At 36.9% G+C, this 13,653-nt stretch overlaps 2 protein-coding genes across 2 annotated transcripts; both read right to left on the bottom strand.

Annotated features, from left to right (window-relative positions):
• Positions 1–1,176: 1,176 nt before the first annotated feature.
• LOC133724906 (peroxidase P7-like) lies at positions 1,177–2,848 on the bottom strand. Its single transcript, XM_062151812.1, has 3 exons — positions 2,513–2,848; positions 2,228–2,419; positions 1,177–1,867 (listed from the first exon to the last, which is right to left on the bottom strand). The coding sequence occupies exons 1-3, from the start codon at positions 2,729–2,731 to the stop codon at positions 1,319–1,321; spliced, it is 960 nt and encodes a 319-aa protein (XP_062007796.1). The 5' UTR covers positions 2,732–2,848; the 3' UTR covers positions 1,177–1,318.
• Positions 2,849–8,592: 5,744 nt separating this feature from the next.
• LOC133724905 (probable serine/threonine-protein kinase PBL7) lies at positions 8,593–12,354 on the bottom strand. The gene is made up of 6 exons (XM_062151811.1): positions 12,051–12,354; positions 11,520–11,758; positions 11,090–11,228; positions 9,710–9,968; positions 9,424–9,556; positions 8,593–9,196 (listed from the first exon to the last, which is right to left on the bottom strand). Exons 1-6 carry the CDS (start codon positions 12,205–12,207, stop codon positions 8,936–8,938), a joined length of 1,188 nt encoding a protein of 395 aa, XP_062007795.1. The 5' UTR covers positions 12,208–12,354; the 3' UTR covers positions 8,593–8,935.
• Between the last annotated feature and the right edge of the window lie 1,299 nt (positions 12,355–13,653).

Genomic DNA, 13,653 nt, shown 5'->3' with positions numbered 1-13,653 from the left:
CTAAAGTGTTCGTCTCCTAGACTCTAAGAGATTACAAAATTCAAGATGCTTGCCAAAAAAAAAAAACCAAAAAAAACAGAATTCAAGTTGTATTGAAGTCTTCATCTACTGAATTATATTTCTGTTAGAAGATTCAAGTCTCATATACTCTTCTTAGTGGACAGGAACCATCTGTTTTTAATTACTTCAAATAGAATTTTACTGGATTTGTTAACAATTTTTTTTTTTCATAGATATTTGTTAAATGTTTTATAGATCAACGAATTACTCATAATGACTCACATACCCTAGTAGGGTTGTCAGAAAAAGTCGTAAATAAGCAATTCAACCTTTTTAACAAAGAATGAAGCACATCCAAGATTACATTACACTACCTATGAATAAACTCAAATGTGCATAGATAGTGTAGATATTCTTAGCGACATTTTTCAAACACGAGGACGTACAACGTTCGAATTCCTTCCGAAATAGAGAAGGAATTCTAACAAAATAAAAATGTAAAACCAAGATTGTAGCCCAAGCCTGAACAGAAAAAAACTCCAGCCCGTGAACTTGGACAAAACCCTAGTCCATCCGGCCCATATGGAAACCACTTGCTCCAAGCCGTAGCAGCCTCCATCACGGCCACCAGCATAGCAGAAACCACCGCCGTCACTGACATCCTCGCCACCAGCATGATCACATAATGATAAAGCCTATATCAATGTCAAAGATGGATTTGTTAACATGATAAAGCCTCAGCGGGTCAGCTGACTTTATAATTTGAATAATCATACTGGAATGGTATTATTTGTAGAGCCAATTCAGACTGGTTTTGAATCTGTGATTCAAGCTGAAGCACCAAGTTGGTGAATAAGCTGTTTTAGACAAAGTCTATATCGAAGGTGACCCGGCCCTTAATTTCTTCCTCATCAAGATGCTGAATGGTTCTTATCAATAGCCATGGAGACTCACAGCCATCATCAATGACATCAACTTCCTCTGACAAATTTATCTAGCCCTTATTAGTTTTATGTTTTGAAATGTCAACATGATGGCATGCAGATATTTTGTAGATAATAGTTCAATCTGTCATTCTTTTGAACAAAATAGCTTGTATTTGGTTTAAATAAAAATTCGACTATAGTCTATATATCTCTTTGTTAAACAAGACGTTACGTACTCATTACGTCCATATATATCCAATGCAGAATGCTTTATTAATCAATAGATGACAGTTTAATTACCATGCACTATGTTACAGTCTTAATTATACTCCGTAGCAAGAGAAGTAGCTAGAGAAAACTAGAGAATTACTGAAGTAGTTGTACATTTTCAATTAATTCACCAGTCTGCAGTTTTTCCTGATCTCTCCGTTGGTTCCCAGCAGAGGACTAATCCGACTCATCTTCACCATGGCCGCAGCAAAATCCCTGTTAAAAGCAGCAACGTTGGTACTATAAGTTCTAACCAGCGCATCCTGAGATCCATTATTAAACAACTGCTGATCGGAGTGAAGAAGCCCACGACGTCCCACAAGCGCCTTGTAGTAGTCGTTATCAAAGCCGTTTGGCGTCGTGTCGAAGGGAGCCAAGTTAGTATTACCAGAACTAGCCGGGCAACTAGCCTTGCGAGTGGTGGCAAAGCCTGGGTCGATGTTGGCCTCGTTGTAGATGCGAGTCCTGAAGGAAGAACACTGTGCTTGGCCTATTGTGTGAGCCCCAGAGAGCACGGTCATGTCATTAGCGGTTAAGCCTTTGGCAGTGAAGCTTGAGATGAGAGCTGCGAGGTCTGCGAATGGAGATGGGAGGTTGCTGTTGGCGGCGCTTTGGCTTGCCGTTCTTGCATCTCTGCGGCCCAGTGGTACAGTCCATGATGTTCCTCCAAGCTGTACTCATAAAAAGAGAGAATTAATTTATCAAAATTTTGGATTAATTTGAGATAATGCAGAATAAAAAATGTAATTTTATTGTATGTCGATGAGGTTGTCAAGAGTGAATTATGTCCATGCAACAGGGGTTTAATTGATTTTAATTTGAAATATTCAAAACACGTACGTAGAAGGATTTGTCCTCATGCATGATGAGAAAACAGAGTGGAAAAACGAACGAGGGAACATAGTTGGAAAAAGAGGGTCTAAGATATTAAAGTATGGAATTTGCCATAATCTAATAATATATTTTCTTTGATGAACTACGTACTAATCAACCAGCTGTAGCAGCAATGCAAGATCGATATGTATAATTACCAAGACAACTCCATCTCGTGCTGCAAGAGCTAAAATATCTGCACAAGAAACTGTAGCATTACAAGCTGCTTCCACGCGAGTTTTTATGGTGTCAATCACTTCGAAACCCCTGACAGAGTTCTGGTTTGGGCCCGCATTCTTCTCGCCTGTGAAGGAAGCAGTGTCATCCAACAGAATCGAAGCGTCGCAACCCTACATTACAAAACCCCGTTTAATCAAAATGCACATTCAACTAGTTGATTATAAAGGCATGAAAGATAAAAGGAGAATGACCGATTGACTTACATTGACAAAGCAGTCGTGGAAGAACAAGCGAAGAATGGAGGCACCCATGCGAGGCTCCTTAGTAACAGCTTGATTCATGGCGGTGCGAACTACGCTTAGAAGAGTTGGGCAAGTTTTTGAGTAGAAGGTGGGAGAGAGCTGAGCATTTACAGTACTGCAGCACCCAAAGATGAACACTAGAAGTGTCGCAGTAACAAACAATGATGGTGCAGAGGCCATGCTGAGCTAGCTAGTTATCGATTCAGTAATGTAGATAGCTAGCTGAAGGGGATGGTATATATGTATTCAAGCTAAGCAAAGCTAGGCTTGTATTGGCTTTGTGTAGGGAAGGATTGAATAAGAGAGTCTATATATAGAGTTTTTTTTTTTTTTTTTTTGGTCTGAATGTATATATAGAGTAAGATTATGCATGCATGAAGTGAGAGGTTAATTTTGTACGTTTCGTGCGAAGTGAGAGTGTTTGAATTTTCAAACTATGCTGCAAAAACGCGTGGAACATATCTATCATGGAAGCTAGCTACTCCAAATACAAAAAAATATAGAAGCATGCAGCCAACCAAAAAACCCGGCCTGCTTTTTGACTCAATAATTAGGAATCTGCTTTTATAATTAATCTCAAACAAGAATATTAATGATCATATTAGGGGATTTAGGGCTCAAAAGTAGATTAAAGGTGCGATCATGGCCTTCTTTTATTTGAATGTGTAGTACGTTGATCAGCACTCTATGTCTTTATGGTCGAGGTTACTAGCCAGTAGATACCCAGAAATTTCCTAAATTTAGTTGTACGTACTTTACTATACATACGAACACGAGGGAAAATGATTAAAAGCAGATTAAAGGCGCAAGCTCATGTCCTACATATACGTGCTACATTGAGACATTGAGTTATCGATCGATGATCACGTTTTAGCTCAACGTTACTAATCAGCAACTTCATATATATCGTTAATATGAGTCGTGATCTCTTGTCACTATGCAATTCATATTCACCTACAAAAGACATCAATTTTCCTAGATTTTTTTATTTTTATTTTCTTGTTTCATCGTAAGAGAATATCGATACTAAAGCTAAAAAGATTCCCGTACCACATCCTAGAACACAGCTCAACCTATTATTACATTTACATAAATTCAAACTATGGAGGACCAACTTGAAGGAATAATCACATTGCTAGTTGCATTAAAAGTTATCTTTGTTCTGTATTGATAGTTATATTTCAAGCAATAGTGACAATTACAGTGATAGTTACATTTGTGGCGAAAGCGGAAATAGTAGCCAAGCGAGAGTCAAGAAACCAGATGCTTCAAAAATGTAAAGCCGCAGAAGCAATGGAATGTGAGCTGTATAATAGCCTGACATGGACTTACTTACATGTGTTAAGTGAGAGATTACATATCAATTTTTGTTTCTTCTTTTTCGCTAGGGGATTATATGTCAATCAATACAAATGAAGAAAGCGATGCACATTAATATATGAAGCTTCGATAGAAGTATGCGCATTTGAGAATCACGTCGACTACTTAAATTGGAGAACCTAATGATATCACCGTCGTTGTAATGGGATGTGTTTGTGGCCAATGACAAAGCATTCTTAGATTAGATTTGGATAACTTCATCTTCCACGCATAACACAGTATGGACAGAATCACAATACCCGTCGATGTCCATATATATAGTCGTACTTGGAGTCGGAGAAAGCTCCAATAATAATAATGTAAACCCCTCTCTTTCAACAGTAGGTGAAAGTCAAAGAGGCATATATACTGTATTAGTCTCCTTGACAGATTCATGGATGCAGCCCGGCTTCTGTCACTACGTGCTCGAACACAGATTATATATAGTTTGAACAGAATCGGGTACGCTTCATTTTTCCTTCTTTCAACTGCTCATGGGGCTAGTTGATATTTGTCACTTTCCTATCCTTTTATTTATTTCTGACGATAATTAAACTTCTTTTTCTTCCACTAGCTTCCAGGCTTTCAGCTTCATATATAGTGGAGAACCTGGAAACTTTGATGGTTGACTTCCACTATTGACAGCACAAAAAAGAAAAAAAGAAGAAGACGAAGAGGCGCAATTGTATATATCGAGCTCTACCTTCCAGAATGCATGTACATATGCTAGCTACTTGTGGTCGAGAAAAAAACAAAGTTCATCATTCCTGGAAATGATGGAGGTGCGGGTGGCCCTACAAAATATATAGACTACAGGGAGAACAAGTCTTTAGCTGAGTGGACACCAGTATTGTGGTTGTGGTGTTTGCTGAAGAATCTCGGATGACATTCAAAATAGTACAGACACATGGAGGACCAAAAACAGAAGAAAAGGCTAGCGTCAGGAGTAGTAGGTATTAAGCAACCCTCAGAAAGAGAAGTGGCCATGGTCAAGTATGAAAAGAATAAATAACATAATGGCCATGGTTTGTATTACTGTTTGATTGAACAAATTCGTTACGATAATTTGTAGTCCTTGAGTAGTTATATATTGTTCTCATTCGATTAATTTCCAAGCAGTATAAAATATCCTATGTGTTCATTATATTAGTGATATTACTCCTGAAGTCCTGATTGGTGTCTAAAGTTGCAGAGCCAGCTTATCAACAGTAGAGGGGGGCCAATAAGCTTAAGCTTATAATTGTTTCATAAGAGATTTCGTAACTGTTGCAAAAAGTTTTGACGATTATAATTAAGGTGGTTATTAAGAGATTCATGCATGGACTTATGCTATTTAGGCATAGGTCTAGGTATTCAATTGAGCAATTGGAGCTAGAACTCGTTTAGGTCTTGGTTAGCTTCCTACAATTAAGCAAATAAAGCAATTATAAGAATACATGAATGGAAAACCACTATAAACAACAGTCCCACCCCCTCCAACCCCCAAAAAAAAAAAAAAACACACCCCAATATAAAAAAAAAAATCCATATATATAAAATTAGATAAGGGGAAATTACTGGTCCCCCCTTTAACTTTTTAGGATTCGACAGTTCAGTCCCTGCTATTCCAATTTTAACAGATAACTCCCCACACATTCAAATTTCACACAATTTGGTCCAAAATGACCATTTTACCCCTCACTTCTTCTTTTTTATATATCTAATATATACACACACACACATATACATTATATACACACACACACATATGTATAAAATTATACATATATTTATATATCTACATATACATATACATATATATATATATATATATATATATATATATATATATATATATATATATATAGGTATATACACACACATTAGATATATAAAAGTTGTGTGTGTGTGTTTGGTGGGGTGGTAAGGCTTTGGTCTCTCATATGAGAGGTCAAGAGTTCGAGCCCCATCAAGGGTGGGAGTATTCTTCTCTCTCTTTATATATATATATATATATATATATATATATATATATATAAAGAGAGAGAAGAATAAAAAATATATATATACACACACACACACACACACACATATATACATATGTATAAAAGAGAGAGAGAGAGAAGAATTAAAAAAAAAACAAAAAAAAATAAGTGAGGGGTAAAATGGTAATTTTGGATCAAATTGTGTGAAATTTGAATGTTTGGGGAGTTATCTGTTAAAATTGAAATAACATGGACTGAACTGTCGACGCACCAAAAGTTAAAGGGGGGACCAGTAATTTTCCCATTAGATAATTATGTATGCCATTTCTTATAATCATATAGTGCGCTAGTGAAGAATTGATTGATTAAAAAATAACTTTATAGAATAAACTCAATAGGGTTGATTACAATCATATTGTAACACATCTGGAATACATCCTGGAGCATTATCAAACCCAAAGGTACTAGTACTAGCCTGCAGAATGACCATTATATATCATTCTGCTGCCATTAGAATAGGCAGACAAGAAGTTGTGGTGGTACTACTGTGGTATATGAAAACAGGTCACTCATTGAATCCAACGGTCACTTATTTTTAGCAAGCCTATTAAACTATGAAACATAAATATTTTACATAGACCCACCGTAAACATAAAAAACAGAAGGAAGATTAGCTGGAACAATCCTCCTGAATCCCAAATGCGAAATTCTGAATAACCAGAGCTTATTGGTTTGGTTCACGAAAGAGCCCAATTCCAAAAAGTACTCCTATCAGTTTTGGATACCCAAAGCCCAATTGATTTATGCAGCCAAGCTGGATTGAGGCATTGAGCCCCCAATTGGAGTTGGGTCTCCAAATTGATCTAGGCACCCTTTCTTTTGCAACTATCCCGTTTGCGACTACCACCTCCGCTACCCTTTGCACACTGTCATCAGCAGGATTGAGCCCCCAATTGACCACCGCCGGAGCAGCTGCACATTTGAGCGCCAAGATTCTCACCTTCCTCCTCTGGGCACTAGAAGTGCATCTTGGTCCAAATCGAAGCTGCAACGCCGCTAGGCTGTTCGCCACCATACTTGAAGACCGGATCGCTGCCGCGCTTGTGCACCAGATCGCTGCCGCTTTTGCAGATTTAAAAATTTACAATGTAGTTGTCGTGTTTGACTGTGCATTCTTGATTGTTCATGTACTAGTGAAAAATTGATTGAAATAATACTACTCCAAAGTAATCGACAAGTTGTATAATTGTTCTTTACATTTTGACCCCCAAACAAAAGTTCTAGCTCTTCCCCTACATCTCGGGCATTGTTCATATAGATCGTCATGATGTGGATACGGATTACGGAATGATTAATATGGTAAAATCAAACAAAAAGAAACAAAAAAAACTATATTACTTACTAGCTTTACTTGAAGTTCAAATCAAGTTACATTTTACCAACAACAAGCATTGACGCCCATGAATAATGTACACTAGCAAATTTCAAATCCAAAACAATAGGAAAATTACAAATATACTGCATTTATATCTAGTGCTTCTATTATTTTCAGGTAAGATTTCTTTTAGACCCAGGAGAATATGATTATTATCATTATATGCTAGAAATAGCACACAACTTAACCCTGCAGTAGATTGTCAATCAGTGATATAAGATTATAAGACAAACAATGATCGTTCATAGCCAAAGATTAGAAGGATCGTAAACTAGCACAAAAACACAAAAACAAACAAAATAAAAATGAAGAAATTAGAATAGGGGCGCCGGGGGGCCGGGGGGTGTGATTGGACAGATTGGTGGTGGAGTGTCTGAGAGATTTTCAAAAACAAACTAGAAAAACATTGGGAACTTTTTGGTTTGAAATCAATGAGATGGAGAGAATTAAGGACATGCTTTTCCACACACCTGTTACATGCAAATCAGATTAAGTCTCCTAAATTCTTTATGATATCAATCAAAAACAAACCATGAATGCGTATAGTTCTTATTACTTTCCTTAAGTTGTTTAAACCCCAAGTGATACGCACGGTTATTCTAATCATGTCATCACATACAAGATATACAAGTTGTTCAAACATGAAAAGATCATTGAGTACTTAAAAAGTTTGCTTGATAATTAAGGTAATCCTAATATGGCAATGTAATCTATTTATAAATTAAGTTGATTGAGCACTTAAGTAGCAATAAGTTGCATCACTCCAGGGAAATGAAGCAAAGTGAATAGGCTCTTTGTTTTGTGTCTGTGCATAGCTATGAGGCAAGCCATGTGCTGGAGGTTTCCTTTGGAAGTTTGGATCTTTTTTTTGTTTCTTTATTATTATTATTTTTTCAAGTGTCTCAGCATTCTGCTCTCAAGTATTGAAAATGCTGGCGTCCTGAAAATCAGCTGGAGGTCTCAATTTAATGGAATTGGCTGTGGTTCCTTCCTAAAAGAAATTGAGCTTCCTCTGGTTAATTTCAAGGGAAACAAGAGGTGTGCTATCTTATATAATCAAACATACAGAACTTTTCCGACGAAAGTTGCAAGAGGAGATCTTCATGGCACATTGAACTTTATAGTTCATTAATTTTACGCCTTCATGGACCAAACGAAAAATTCCTGATACTGTATACATTATGCATTCAACAAGAAGTAATTCATTTCCAAGATCAAACTGATACAAAATCAAAACACAGATTTCCACAAGCAGAATAGGGAAGATGCAGGAGGTATAGAGATGAGAAACACATTTCGGTAGACCATTACTAATTAAGCTGCAGAGTCAATAATTTGATAGTATTTACTTTCCTGATTAGGCAAGCATTGGCATATTGAATTATCGACCATAACTAGTTCATCACAAAACCTATTAATTAGATGACTTGTTTCCAATTACTACATAATTCAGATCACATTACATATTGATTTAGGTTCCTCTCTAATCTAATGAACGGAGACTACAACACCCTAATGGACTGCAAATGAACTCAGAACTTACACTAAACTCTATGATACCCAAGGAAGCTTGTGAAAAAAATTTCTGCTCTTCAGCTTGTCTTCAATAAGTTTCATCCGTCTTGCTTAACCCGAATTCTGTGCAGGTGACTTTGTTGCATGCAAACTAGAACATCTGCCTACCTTCGAGGTTGATCTGTGAATCTTCACGAGCGGAACGAGTGACTGTACAACATCTGCCATCAGTGGCCTATAATCTGCCTCTGGTTGCACACACATAGCAGCAATTGCTGCCACCTGAATGACCTCCTTCATCGAGTATTGACCCTCCAATGCAGGATCCATGATCTGTACAACCTGCTCCCTATCTGTCAGATGCGGCAAAGCCTACAGTAACAGTACAGATTAATTAAGAGAAATGGAGAAGTCTAAATAAGTAAAATGGAAATAGGATTTGCTAAAAAAAAAAAAAAAAACGTTCATAAAATAGAAAAAGTTAAAGTAAGTAATGTGAAGAAACAGGTTGCTGATAGTCCAAAAATGAAGAGGCTAAAATGTACTCATTATTCTGCGAAAGGAGCATTATATTGCAGCAACAGAACTAGAACACCCACCCAAGAAACGAGAACACCTTCTCCAGGGGATCTCTTCATATCAACTGGAACTCTGCCTGTTAGCAATTCCAACAGCACAACCCCATAACTGTACACATCTGATTTAGTTGTCAGATGCCCTGTTAATGCATACCTGGATAACAAATCACATGTTAGCAACAGAAGTAACAACACTTCTATTTAATAGTTACCATTTAAAATGAGAATGTGAACTAGAAACTATCCTCAACGGGATAAAATATAACTATATGCATATAATTGAAGCTAAAAGTTTAGAAGTTCTTACTCAGGGGCAACATATCCCTGTGTGCCCAACACTCTGGTGGAAACATAACCTCCAGCTTTGTCAGATCCAAGTTTGGCCAATCCGAAATCAGAAACTTTGGCATGGAATGTTTTGTCCAAGAGAATGTTGCTGCTCTTAAAATCTCTGTGTATCACTGGAGGACTAACTTGTTCATGGAGATACTCCAAACCTTTCGCAGCTTCAAGAGCTATTCTCAACCGGGTTTCCCAGTCTAAGTTTGTGGAGAGGGCATTAGGACCTGCAGAAGTTAAATGCAAGTGGTTACCCCAACAGCAAATGTAGTAAAGAATTTGATCAAAGTAGATTCAATCCTTTTATGCTTATTACTATTCATGTTTTTCATATAAAGTATTTTATAAGGCTATTTAGGGATATGGTGAGTTAGTATTTTATTAAGTATTTTTCATATAAAGTATTTTATTACCAGTGAAGCTATAATTAACTTACGTTATTAGGAACTATCTAGACTTTTTTTTTTTATTGTTCAATCACACGGTGTCCTCAAAGGCTTCCTAGACCCAGAGACTAATCCGTGCTCGGGGGATCTTGTCAAAACGCTTCCTCCCCCCTGGCCACCAAGAATATATTGGGATTTAACTCCAATAAGCATCGGCGGGATTCGAACCCGGGTATGGGGGTTCCACACCTAGAGGCTCTTACCAACTCGACCACCTGTGGTGGTTGGAACTATCTAGACTTAGTTTTAGGATATGTCTAGAACTTAGTAGTGGTCTCTGTTAGATAAACAATTGTAGCTTGTTATTGGCAGACAAAGCCTCAGTGTAATTATATCTATCTCTTCCAAACCCTGATTCTTCTTTCTTCTGTTACTTCTTGCTGACTCCCTCTTTTCTACCTGTAATTCTCTTCTCCTGTACCTCTTATTTTGTCTGCCTGTCTGATATCCCTGTTCTATATATCAATTTCTTCTTTCTCTTTCGATTTATATCTCTTAGTTCTTTCCATATTCTCTTCTAAATTTTTTTCTGAATCTCTGAAAATTTCAGGTGGTGCTAAATCAGAAATACAGAGACCAAGAAAAGAACAATTAAATACAGGATTCACGCTAGCTGTAATAGATTAACAAAAATAGTAAGGTCTTCAAGTTTTCATTATTACAGGAAAGAAGATGGGGATGAGGGTTAGAGAAGGTAAAACATGCAAGCAGAAAGATCAAAGACAGGCTCTAACTCACATATACAGATATAAGGGTACCATATGACATCAATTGCAAAGTAAAAGGGTTTTCATAACATTCTCTTTAATCTTTATGCATGATCCCTAGTAATCATGAAAAGAAAACTGTCCAATCAGCACATCATATAAGATAACAATCTATTAGAAAAATGTTAAACTTACCACCACTGACAGGATACAAATGTTCCTGCAATCCACCATTTGCCATAAACTCATACACCAACAGCTTACGACTGTTATCTGAACAATACCCAAGCAACGAAAGCAAATATGGAGAACGCAACCGACTTAGCAACTCCACCTGCATTTAGTTAAACAGACCATCACAGACCAATTTAACATAACCCACAAACTTAATCTAATCCTCCAATAGTCATAAAAATGACAAAACAGGGAAACAGAAAGAAATAACACCATTCCGTGTTTGATATGAGAAAAATGAGCTAAGCCAACTCCTGCAAAGCTAACTGTCCAATTTGAGTCAACATCTCATTTTTCCAAGAGACAGAGACAGAGCTTTGGACATCAACCATTTTGTTTCCTAGAAAACCCAATACAACCAAAGTAAACTAAATGTACACTAAGAGCAAACCTCCATTTCAAACTCTTCTTCTCCCTGCTTTCCTGCTTGGTCCATAAACTTAATTGCAACTTTCCTCCCATTATGCAGCACCCCACGGTACACCAACCCGAATCCGCCTTTCCCAACCACATTCGATTTGCTGAAACCCCCAGTCGCCGAATGTAGTTGCTTAAACGTGAAGACCTGAACTCCGTCACTGGCAGCTGTTTTCGGATTTGGAAAACCACCTTTGGCCTCCAAGTCAGCCCCTTCAAACACCAACACAGGGAAACAAAATTCAACAAATCCAGTCCAAAACAGCCCATTACTCCAATCACATGCAACAAAGGAAAAAGCACATCAACATAATAATCCAAAAAAAAAAAGAAAAAAAGACCCAAAATTTATGCCATTATGTCCTTGGATTCCCACATCAAGCAACAAAAAGAAAAGTGATTTTACCCCAAAATCTAAATAATTGAGTGACTACTTTTAAGAGCATAATAATAATAATGATAAGTCCTAGTGTCCTACCCATAAAAGAGAATCAATGCTACTCACCCTTGTTGTTGTTGTTGAGGTGCTTGGCTACCTTGTTGCGGATGTAGCAGTAGTAGCTAAAGGCGACGAGTAATGAAGCGACGGCGAGGGAAGCGAGGACCACAATGACCACCAATGCCACGCGGGCCTTCCTTCTGTACTCGTCCTCTGCTTCCATCTTTTGCTAATTAGAGTTGCAGAGAAAACCCAAACCCTAGCACAAGTCAGTGGTGGACGGGAGGGGAGAGCATCACATTTGGAGCTTTGGAAGTTGAGACTTGAGAGAGAGAGAGAGTTTCTATATCTGCCTTGATTTGTGGCGCGGAGAACAGTAACTATATGGACTTTGGAATCTACTATTACAGTAAAATCAAGAAAGTGTAAGGGTAAAATCAAGAAAGTTTTTTATTCCTTAAGTTCACTTCTTTGAATAAAATAGGTGACAGAAGCAATCCTATATTGAAAAAGAAAAGACCAGAAATTCTTTAATACTTCTTGGCTCACTGTTGCAATTGGTATGCTACAGAAAATTTAATTGCAAAATTAAATGTCTTTCAGGTTCTTGCTTGAAAAGTTGAAATTGGAATTTACAGTATTTGGTAATCTACTAGCAATGACGCCCGCACGATGCAGCAGGTATCTTATTTATGCATTATAAGACAACGGTTACAAACATTGATGCATTATATAGCTAAAGAGTTCTTGTATACATTCCAAAATCTGGTATCTTGACCAGATGTGTGTTTACAATTTTCAAGTTAGGAGATCCTAACCAACTACTTCACATTAACCCCCCAGACGTATATATCATGTTAGTTGCATCCTTGGCGGCAGGAAACAACTCGCTTTGGCTATTGCTGGATGTTAGAAATAATGATCAGTATGAAAGTGGATTAAACGTTCAAATGCATATGTAAATAGCTGAATTGAATGTGAGGTTCACATATAAGCATGAATATAGTTTAAAGTTTTATGAGCTCAAAAGGTATTATGGAAAACATATGGAAGTGGACTAAAGGTATTATTAGAATGTTTTAGACTTGGATAACACTGATCAATAGAGAAAGGAACAGCAGTAGCAAAATGGTGCCAAGGTTCTTTTGCATAAAATCTGTAGAACCCAAATAAAACAATGTGAAACAGTGAAATTAATTGTTAAACTACGAACACTAATTTCAATGCAAAGTTTCTGTACGCCAATTAAGGTAAGAGAACAACTTAATACAAACGGGTGTGAATCATAAAGATTGAAAAGTTTATAGATAACAATATCGTAATGAATCAAATAATTGTACAGGAACAATACTATTTAATAGTATGAAGTATTCAAAACGAACTTTCATCGTTAGATTTAGTTAAACCTTTAACACATATGAACTATTTAAATTAAAACATACTGATTTAGTTACCCGTATAATACATATGTAATGTAATGTTATACTATTGCTTCTGGTTCAAGCAGTTTTGGTGTGTCAATAATATGAACTATTCAAACTAAAACATAATTAGTCAATTAACTTAATTGCTTAATTAAGATTTCCACAATTTCGTCTTTTTCTAAAAACTTCGAATGGCTCCATTTCGCGTCATTTTCTTTTGATTTCCTCAATCCCGCTTATTTCCT

This window comes from Rosa rugosa, chromosome 1 (assembly GCF_958449725.1).
Source record: "Rosa rugosa chromosome 1, drRosRugo1.1, whole genome shotgun sequence".
Lineage (NCBI taxonomy): Eukaryota > Viridiplantae > Streptophyta > Magnoliopsida > Rosales > Rosaceae > Rosa > Rosa rugosa.
The sequence above is the reverse complement of the archived record's forward strand: the minus strand, read 5'-3'. Positions and strand labels throughout refer to the sequence as shown.